This window comes from Xenopus laevis, chromosome 8S, assembly GCF_017654675.1.
Source record: "Xenopus laevis strain J_2021 chromosome 8S, Xenopus_laevis_v10.1, whole genome shotgun sequence".
NCBI lineage: Eukaryota > Metazoa > Chordata > Amphibia > Anura > Pipidae > Xenopus > Xenopus laevis.
Genome location: NC_054386.1, coordinates 27,676,903 through 27,686,512, shown reverse-complemented (window position 1 = coordinate 27,686,512; position 9,610 = coordinate 27,676,903). Strand labels below are relative to the sequence as shown.

At 48.1% G+C, this 9,610-nt stretch overlaps 1 protein-coding gene across 3 annotated transcripts; it reads left to right on the top strand.

Annotated features, from left to right (window-relative positions):
• The first annotated feature begins 1,117 nt into the window (after positions 1-1,117).
• LOC108699886 (suppressor APC domain-containing protein 2) lies at positions 1,118-6,590 on the top strand. 3 transcript variants are annotated; one of them, XM_018232537.2, is made up of 6 exons: positions 1,126-1,591; positions 3,462-3,595; positions 4,330-4,464; positions 4,638-4,736; positions 5,557-5,670; positions 5,756-6,590. In XM_018232537.2, exons 1-6 carry the CDS (start codon positions 1,222-1,224, stop codon positions 5,882-5,884), a joined length of 981 nt encoding a protein of 326 aa, XP_018088026.1. In that variant the 5' UTR covers positions 1,126-1,221; the 3' UTR covers positions 5,885-6,590. The 3 variants fall into 3 exon arrangements, with proteins under 3 accessions (XP_018088027.1, XP_018088026.1, XP_018088025.1); XM_018232536.2 differs by having other exon boundaries at positions 1,131-1,591; positions 5,554-5,670; XM_018232538.2 differs by lacking the exon at positions 4,638-4,736 and having other exon boundaries at positions 1,118-1,591; positions 5,554-5,670.
• Positions 6,591-9,610: the final 3,020 nt, after the last annotated feature.

The window sequence follows — 9,610 nt, the reverse complement described above, 5'->3', positions numbered from 1 at the left end:
AAGTGGCAAATTTGTAGACAAACTACAATAAATTGTTTTGTAAGTGGGAGGTTCAACAAACTATGACCGGGGTGGTCCCAGGCACAGCCTTGATGGACAGTAGATGGGTTTATCCTCAGAGGTGTGCCTGTTAGCGATCCATTGTGGTGTCAACACCAAGGTGGGGAAGAGCCAAGCAGAGGGTAGAATCAGGCCCGGACTGGCAATCTGTGGCTTCTGGCAAATGCCAGAGGGGCTGCTATAAGGTCCCATAGAAAGTCAGTATTTAGTGTGCTGTTTGGGCCTCTGTGGGGGCTCATTGGGCCTCTGTGTACCTGAAATGTCAGGACCTATTTTGACTCTCAGTCCGGACCTGGGTACAATCATCATTTTTCAGTTGAGTGCAAGATGCAGCCCCCCCCCCCAAGACCTATTGAGAAAATTCCATAAAAGCCCATGGATGTGGCCCCCGCAGAGATTTTAATATTATTACATTTGGGTGGGGACTGTACCTGTAGCAGCTGGTTGGAATCTGAGGACACGGATAGTGTTACTGGCAAATATGCAGACGTGTCCGGATCTGCTAAGCCTGGATGGTGCTGGGCTGCTGGTACTTAGACTGGCACTTGAGGTCCAAGGCTGGTGCAGATAGAAATAACTGCCAGCTTGATCTATTGGTAGTAATAATGGGCAGGAATGAGCTAAAGCCTAGAGTGCAAATCCCATCTGTGACTTGCTGGACTGCAATTCCCAGCATCCTCTGTTAGCCACAATAGGAGAAAAAGAGAGAGGGAATCTCAGCATTGTAAGTGGTGGGTGACAATAATCAGGTAACTATGTAATTAAAGGGACACACTCAGACACACACACACACTGAGCGCTGATTTGGTTCTCAATCCCTTCTCCTTTTAGATTGTAAATTCTTTTGGGCAGGGCCCACTTTACACACACACAGACACGCACAGTCCTTTCCCAGCTCCCCTGTACCCTGAAAGAGGCCCTTTGACTGCAGGCTGGCAGTTAGTGCTGGCAGGGGACTGGGAGGGAGAACCATATGGATCCCATTTCATTCACTTCCTCCTGCAGAAACAAAAATCAAACTGGAAGGCTCCTGCGGTCTGACCAATCAGCGCAGGATGGGGTGTAGCGGCAGCCAATGAGAGGCGGGAGGGGCAGAGTTACAGCCAATGGGAGGCGCTGGGTGCTGGTGTCCGGAGGAGTGAGATTCAGTCCGGCCCGGGGATGGAGCGGAGTGGGGAGGCAGGTACCCTGGGGCTGCCCCGGGCCTTTCTGCACAGTTTGCGAACACTCTTCGATATCCTGGATGACCGGCGGAGAGGCTCGGTGCACATCGCGGAGATAGAGAGCCGCTGGCAGGGTGCGGAGACCCGGGATCTGCCCCCAGGGGTACTGCAGTGTCTGCGCAGGGTCGCGCCCCCGGATGGATACCTCACCTTCGATCGCTTCGTGCTGGGGCTTCGCGCGTCAATGCTCCGGCCTCCACCTGGAGCCAACGCCGAGAACTACAGGGAACCGGGGGGCCAACCTGCCGGCAAGAGCTGTGCCTGCAAACCTCCTCCTCTGGGGGTGCGTTACCCAAATGTGCAGCAGGGTAGGTATCTGGGGCTGAGGCCAGTGTTGGTCCTGGGGAGGAGGTGTTGGGGGGGGGGGGTGACGGGGCTGGGGGCAAGCACATCACTTCTCCTCGATGCCCAGTCTTCTTCCATTGACCCTATAGAAACGAGGTGCCCCAGTGTCAGCACTGAGCCCATATAATATATCCCACAAGTCTCTGCTCATACCATCCCTCACATTCCTCTTGTGTTGGGGTTCTTGTTGTCCCCCCAACTCTCTGATAGGTGCCATGATGTAGCCTCCCCCTGGCACAGCAGTAGCCACCCTGTTCATTGCAGATCTATACAGTTGTGCCACGCTGCCCTTGCCCCAGTGTTATACCAACTAGCCATGAGAAGTCATTGGCTGCATTGGTCACTGAGTGGCAACTAGAACTGCCCTAAGATTTCAGTACCTGCAGGGGTGTGGGGCTCAAAAGGGCACAATTTAGATCCAAGCCCAGCTTGGAAGCAGCAGATTGTGTTTGGAATAAAGGAGCCGGTATCATCTGGTCCATAATAGTCATGAGGTTGGCATGGGTATAATCCCTACAGCTGGCATCCCTTCTCAGGGCCTGATTGGAGTCAGATGTTTCACTGCCAAGTGTTACTGTGCCATCTGGCCTGTGTTTCAGCTGAGCCTGATCTTTCCCTTTCCCTAAAGCCGTGAACTCAGGATTATCCAACAGTAGGGAGGGGGGTACTGCCTCTTGTGAATGCCTGGCATTCCTCTCTCCACTATTCCAAGTGTAAGTGGATCTTATCTCATTAGCAAGGAGGAGAAATACTGTATGCCCCTATCCTCCACTCTGCACTCATCTGCATAGAAAGCAATGGCTAAACTGGAACCTGCCTCCCACGCCAATGAGCTTCAGGGGATGCTGGGAATAGTAGTACATCTTATTGACAAGAGGCAAGCTTCATTCTTTCCATTAGCTCTGTGAGACCTGACGACAGAGATATAGACTGTTGTTTCTCCGTCCCTTCAATAATAACAGGGGATTGTGCAAGGGAAGGGCAAATATTTACTTTGGGAAGTGGTGAACAGGTTGCGAAAAGGTCCACCCTGGGGAGACACTAAGGAGGGGAGGGTTCCAGACAGAGACAATGGGTTATGGGCAGGTACAGAATTGCTTTTAAACCGATAGTAATGTACAGTTGTTGAAATACAGGGGGTTGATCTCATTCCAGTGGCTTCCGTCTTGACCATGAGAAAGAGAGCAGGAGCAGGAAGTACAGAGAATCAGAGCTCTGGGTAGGTAGTGGGGGAGATTGGATTTACTTACTCAGGGGGAAGCTCCTGTGTGGCCATGGGAAAGAGAGCAGCCTAGGAGCAAAAAGTACAGAGAATCAGAGCTCTGTATCTGGGTAAGTAATGGGGGAGTTTGGATTCACTTACCCAGGGGGAGGCTTCTGCCTGACCATGGGAAAGTGAGCAGCCCAGGAGCAGGGAGTACAGAGAATCAGCCCTGTACCTGGGTAAGTATTGGGGGGGGGGGATTGGATTCACTTACCCAAAGGGAGGTTCCTGTCTGACCATGGGAAAGAGAGCAGCCCAGGAGCAGAAAGAACAGAGAATCAGATCTGTACCTGGGTGAGTCCAGTGGGAGATTGGATTTATGTACCAGGGGGGGTACTTTTTATGTAATAAAGAGAACATTTCTATCAGTTCTCTTACAGAGGCGGGTCTGGGAGTGAGCGTTTTGTTTTAATTGGCTGGATCCCACTGCACCTAGACTAAATTTCCCAGGCTAAACAAATGTCCCACTCCCTTGGGGGATCAGGCATATCCTGAATTCCTGTCAATCCATCACATGTGCTCACATGAGTCCATTTATCTCTTCTCTTCCATGTTCCCTTCTGTATCAGGTGGGGAGGTGAAGGGAATGTGCCGGTCCCGCAGCGAGGCCACCAGAGACGGACTGACGGACCAGTGCAAACACCAGCGCGGCCGAGGGGAGCCCAGGAGACACACCATTACCAATGGGGTAGATTACAGCTTGGTGAGTGCGACTGTTTCTCTCTCTGTTCTGTAATTGCATTGTCTGCTCTACCAGACAGAGGGGCCCCACAGGGTGTCCAAACTCTGTGCATATGGAAGATCCCTATTAGCATATGAACAGGGCCCTTTGTATGCAAATGCTTCATTATCATGCATGACAAGCCTCATGTCTGGCCTGTGGGTGGTCCCAAAGGGTGGTGTCTATGCCAAAACTGCATTACAAGAGACTTGGCGGCTTGATTGTCCCCATGCTGTATCTGAAAAAACCCTTATTTACCAGTTGCAGTACCACTTGCCACCAATATAAGCCAGTGATGCGTTTTATCAATAAGGCTGCAATGGAACAGCGCCAGGACCTGCCCAGCAGAGTAGACTTCGGTGCTTGAAATGAAATAAATTTGAATTCCCAAAAAATAACGGGACCCTGAAAGATGCCTTTTTTTCCCAATGGTTCATATTGATCTGATATGTCTTATTCTGTTTTTACTGATGTTACCAAATAGTAATCCCCTGTGTGGCAACTTTCCGTAACCTCTACATTCCCAAAAGTTGATACATTTAGGAAGCACTTTACTCTTATGTGTCAGTAATGTAACTGACCGCAAGGAACTTGGTAACTGAGTTTGGGCAAGACTGAGCCTCCCACAGCACCACTGACAACATTGGGGAAACTTGTATTGAAGAGAAAAGGAGAGTCACTGCCAGATTCCACCTGAGATTCCTCTGTTTTCGCAGCTGAAGAAGATGAAAGAACTTGAGCAAGAGAAGGACTTCCTACTGCAGGGGCTGGAGATGGTGGAAAGAGCGCGAGACTGGTACCATCAGCAGATCCACATAGTCCAGGAGCAACAGAGGAACCTTGGCAAAACTGTGAGTGTCACTGGGGTATATAGACTCAGGGCTATTGTCTACCCCCCCCCCCCCAGTACTGCCTTATGTCTGTCCTATCTAGTCCTGTTCCTTTCCCTAAGAGAGTGTCGGGGGGTAGTTACAGGGGGGATATACTGTATATTATTCTAACAGACCATTGCATTATATTCCAGGATTATAACTGTGAGGTAAAGTCCAGTTCCCTAAACCAGCGACTCCCTAAATTACAGGAGGTGAATCGTTGCCTGGGGGAGCTGGTTGCCTCTGGGAAGGTAAGTTCCTACACACCCTCTATACAATAAGAATAGTGACATGTACCCGGGCAAATGTCTATTGCTGTTTTGCCTATTGTATTGATGTCCAAACAATCGCATTGTACAGAGCAGATGATAGAAGTAGATAAATAGAGGCCCCATGTCATTGCTTCTATATGTTTAGGGAGTGTTAGTTGTTCCGCTGCTGTGCAGGTGATTGTATAGAACATCTCTAAAGTAACCCCCCCTCCTCCTTTATTCAAACACGTGTCCTGCAGGTTTTCCTTTGGTGGCTGGATCCTTGTGAAAAACCTTTGCAACCAATAAAGCACCTTATCAGCACCCAGGGAGAGGCCTGTGCCAATTCCTTCTCTCGTTGGCTGGTTTGAAATAGTCGTCAGTTGCACAGCCAAAGTGCACTGAGTAGGGCGTGTATATTATTATTATTCTTATGTCCTTATGTTCAGGTTGAGCAACACAAAGATAAAGTGCTGCTGTCTCCACCTGCCCATGATGCCAACTCTCCCACAGTCCTTGCAACTACAGTGGGCATCACTTATATGGACCCCCCAAAGCACAGTTCTGAGCTGTATCTTTATCTTGAGTTTCCTTAGGGCAGGGATAGGCCACTCCAGATACCTTAGTTGTACAGCTCCCAGCATTCCTCCAACAGCTCAACTCATGAGGCATGCTGGTAGTTGTAGTCTAACAGTGTCTAGGAGGCATGAGGAGCAGAGCCCTCTAGTGGCAGGTCTGGATTGCAAACCTCTTTTCTTGAATCCTTCTGTTCTGATCCAAAGTATCTTTATAATTTGTACTTTTTCTGTGTGTCCAGCAGAGCAGTGCTCCCTCCCCACCTACAAATACAGGACAGGCAGTGGTTCCGGGTGCATCGGGTCAGCAAGTGCAAGCGGTGACCATGCTGAAGGAGCAGAACCGGCTTCTCACAAAGGTACTGGGATCTATTTCCTATACAACCTCCTGCAGAACCATAATATATGTGTGTCTAAATGGCTGGTCTGTCCCTGTGTTCACAGGAGGTGTCGGAGAAGAGCGACCGGATCACCCAACTGGAGCACGAGAAGTCAGCCCTGATCAAGCAGCTGTTTGAGGCCAGAGCTCGTAACATCCCGGAGTCAAACCCAATGGACTCGACATTCATATGAACTGCGGTGGGACTGGCGGAAATGACTGTACCTAGTGACATTTGATTGGTTGTTGAGCAGCTGCTTTAGTGATTGGCTCACTGCATTCCCATGATGCACGACTTGGCCCCACTGATGCCCCTCTCCTTTGTACAACATTGGTCCCATTGCCGGTTGCATTCAGCGGTACAGCCCGTCGGCCAGAGCCTTTCTTGCACCGTCACACTCCCATCTGGTTTGAGACCCAATTGGACCTCACTGATCTTCTTTTTACAGACTGGCATTCTGTATCCGCACAAACTGTCGCCTCCCTAACGATATGGAGGGTCCTTATACAATGTTTACACTACACTTGGACTTGTTTTTTAATCCCTAGAATTTCCGGTATTGAATCGCTAGCAGAAATGAGTAGGCGGAGCTTTGCCTGTGTAAACGGCACAACTTAACTTTGCACTGAAAAACCAAGAAACTGCCTGATCTTAGTTACTGACTTCCTAGCATTGGGGTGATATGGGGGCACCGACCCCCTGTCCTTTCATGGATTCTACAGTATCCCCTATGGCCCAAACTTCACACAGGATCACCATGCTTGGGAGCCTGAGAACCCCATAAACTCTCTGCACATGGACACAATTTCCATCTTTCTACTTCCAGTGGCTTCTGCATTTGTGTTTCTTTGTTTTCTTTTAGACTCTGTTTAACTGATTCTCATAAATATCTCTTTCTACTTGTATCACCTTCATGGTCACACGGGGGCCCAGCCTGAAGGCCAGTTAGGGTGGGGGAATTAGGGGTGTGCTTATTTGTACCCTGGGTACCCCTGGAACTATAGCAGGGTGACTGTTACCCCAATGTTTCTATATATCTGTAACCTTGTTATGAGCTAAAGGGAACCAGCCTGAAGGCCAGTTAGGGGGAGATTTGGGGTGAGAGCTTATTTGTGCCCTGGGTACCCCTGGAAATATAGCAGGGTGACTATTAAGCTGGCCATAGATGTAAAGATTTTCAAAAGATCCGATCGTCATCGTGAGACCACGATTATCTCAAAACGATTGTACGATCACCATTTCAGGCGATATTGCCAGGAAAACAAAGGGTAGCTGCCTGCTTGTCCCTGCAAACATAGATAGATTGCACTGGGGCTGATAAAGATTTTTTTAAATCAATTTTCTGACAGATGTCGGCCGAAAAAATCGTAAGATGTACAGTCGTTCGAATCCCACTAACCGCACGATTGGTCGGACTTCGCTAAAATCGGTCCTTTGGCAAGAGAAATCTTTGCGTCTATGGGAACCTTTACCCCAATGTTTCTATATATCTGTAACCTTGTTATGAGCTAAGGGGGCCCAGCCTGAAGGCCGGTTAGGGGGAGATTTGGGGTAAGTGCTGATTTGTGCCCTGGGTACCCCTGGAACTATAGCAGGCTGACTGTTACCCCAATGTAGGGATGCACCGAATCCAGGATTCGGTTCGGGATTTGGCCTTTTTCAGCAGGATTATGATTCAGCCGAATCCTTCTGCCCGGCTGAACCGAATCCGAATTTACATATGCAAATTAGGGGCGGCAGGGAAATTGCGTGACTTTTTGTCACAAAACAATGAAGTGTTCGGTATTCGGCTGAATCCAAAATAGTGGATCAAGTGCATCCCTACCCCCAATATTTCTATATATATATCTGTAACCTTATGAGCTAAGGGGCCCAGCCTGAAGGCCAGTTATGGGGAGATTTGGGGTGAGTGCTTATTTGTACCCTGGAACTATAGCAGGGTCACTGCTACCCCAATATTTCTATATATCAAGAAGTAGGCTGACCACATTCCCTCATATTCCTGATACTGACCAGCAGGGGGAGCTGTTGTATTCCATTTAAATTCCTCCCAAAAAGCATTGGTTCCCTTGTCTCCTCCTTTACCCATAGTGAATTTGGGAGTTTTCTGTGTGTTACATGGTACTGTCTGAGCCTCTTCTCTACTTTTTAACCTTAGCGTAGGGAAAGGAAATGGATGCTACAGTTCACAAAGGAACATGATTTGTAACCTGCCCCAGAGGCCTGTTATAATGGGCTGGCAATTTCCTTTTACACCCCTCTTCTTCACAAATGTCTATACCCTGCCAAAACAAATGTATTGTAAATACTAACTGTTAATCTCTGGGATTCTCTCTCCTGGTTTAATCTCTTGCTGGCGTCTCCAAGTTGTCAGTTCTCTAAATCATCCTTCTGGCCAAATTTTGTACTGTTTTTTTATTTAAAAAAAAAAACATTTTGTAAATTTGTAAAGGGAATCTCTGTAAAGGAATGTGCTGGCGGCCATAACATGTTCCAGAGCGTTACATCAGTTCCATAGCACATTTAACAACACTATTATTCTTTACACAAGAGCAAGTGTCTGTGCGGCTCTCGTTGATTAGAGGCACGAAATCAAAGCGTTTGTGCCCAGTTCTCAAACCCCCAAAGATGCAGAAAAAGGGATTTTCATGCTCCAAACTGGATTTCTCGATCCCCCTTAACATGTAAACGTCACAAACCCAATCTAATCGTGCTCATTCCCAACCCAAAGAGGTTAATGTGCAGTTGCCCCTCCGTTTGCTGCTATAACTGCCCCCCGTGCTTCTGGAAAGGTTCCCACTAGATGTTGAGACAACGTGGCTTGGAATTCCATAAACATTAGTGAGGTTGAGCGGTGATGTTGGGGATCAGGCTCACAGTTTTGGTTCCAGTTCATCCCACAGGGGTTCAATTGGGGTGAGGGCTCTGGGTTGAGGTTCTTTTTATCACAGCAAACACATTTTGTATGGAACTGGCTCTGTGCAATGGGGGCAATATTGTGCTGAAACATGAAAGAGCCCCCCAAACTGTTCCACTAAGTAGGAATCACAGCATTGTCAGGAATGTCATTGTACTATGTAGCCTTAAGGTTTCAGTGGAACTCAAACCAACAGCCCCAGACTGTTATTCCTCCTCCTCCAAATATTGGCATTATGCATTCAACCACTCCTGGCACTGCCCAACTTTTCCATCAGACTGATAGATGGGGAGATGCCATTTATCCTTCAGATGAAGGGTTCTTATTGCTCTAGAGCCCAATGGCAGTGCCTTTACCGCCCCTCCAGCCTACACTTGGGGTTGCACATGGTGATGGTAGGTTTGTTTGCCTCTGTTCATGCATAACCCCCCCCCCCCACTCTCCCTACAGATTTCTCTTGGCATTTTATATGGAACATCTGGATACTTTGTCCTCTTCTGGAACCTGCTGTTTTAATGGAAGACCGGGAAAGTGACCTTTGAGATTTTTCTCCTGGGCTCTGATAAATAGAACCAGCACAATCAGGAGGGAGATATTGAGGACATTACTACTTGTAGTAGGTAGTAACATAGAGTAGGTGCCTTAGCATTGCTCGGTCCATTCTGCTTTTTCTGTTCTGTATCTGCCCTCAACTCTTTAAATATATATATATTGTATTTTTTGTCCTTTTTCCTTTTATGATATACCCCCCCCCCTTCTCTGGGGATTTGCTCTATTATCCCATACTTTCCAGGTCTGGGAAACTTTACCTTTATGGTTTTTTGCAGCTGTGCCTTATGACCCCTTACACTTTCCATAAAATCAATTGGTGTCTGATGGCTGGGACCTCTGCCCTGTGTTTTTTGTTTCTTTAAGGGACCAAATGGGCTTTTCAGCTGTGCCGGTGGCTAGAACAATACATTCCTCATGCCCTGTATCATTCATGCACTGACATGGTTAAAG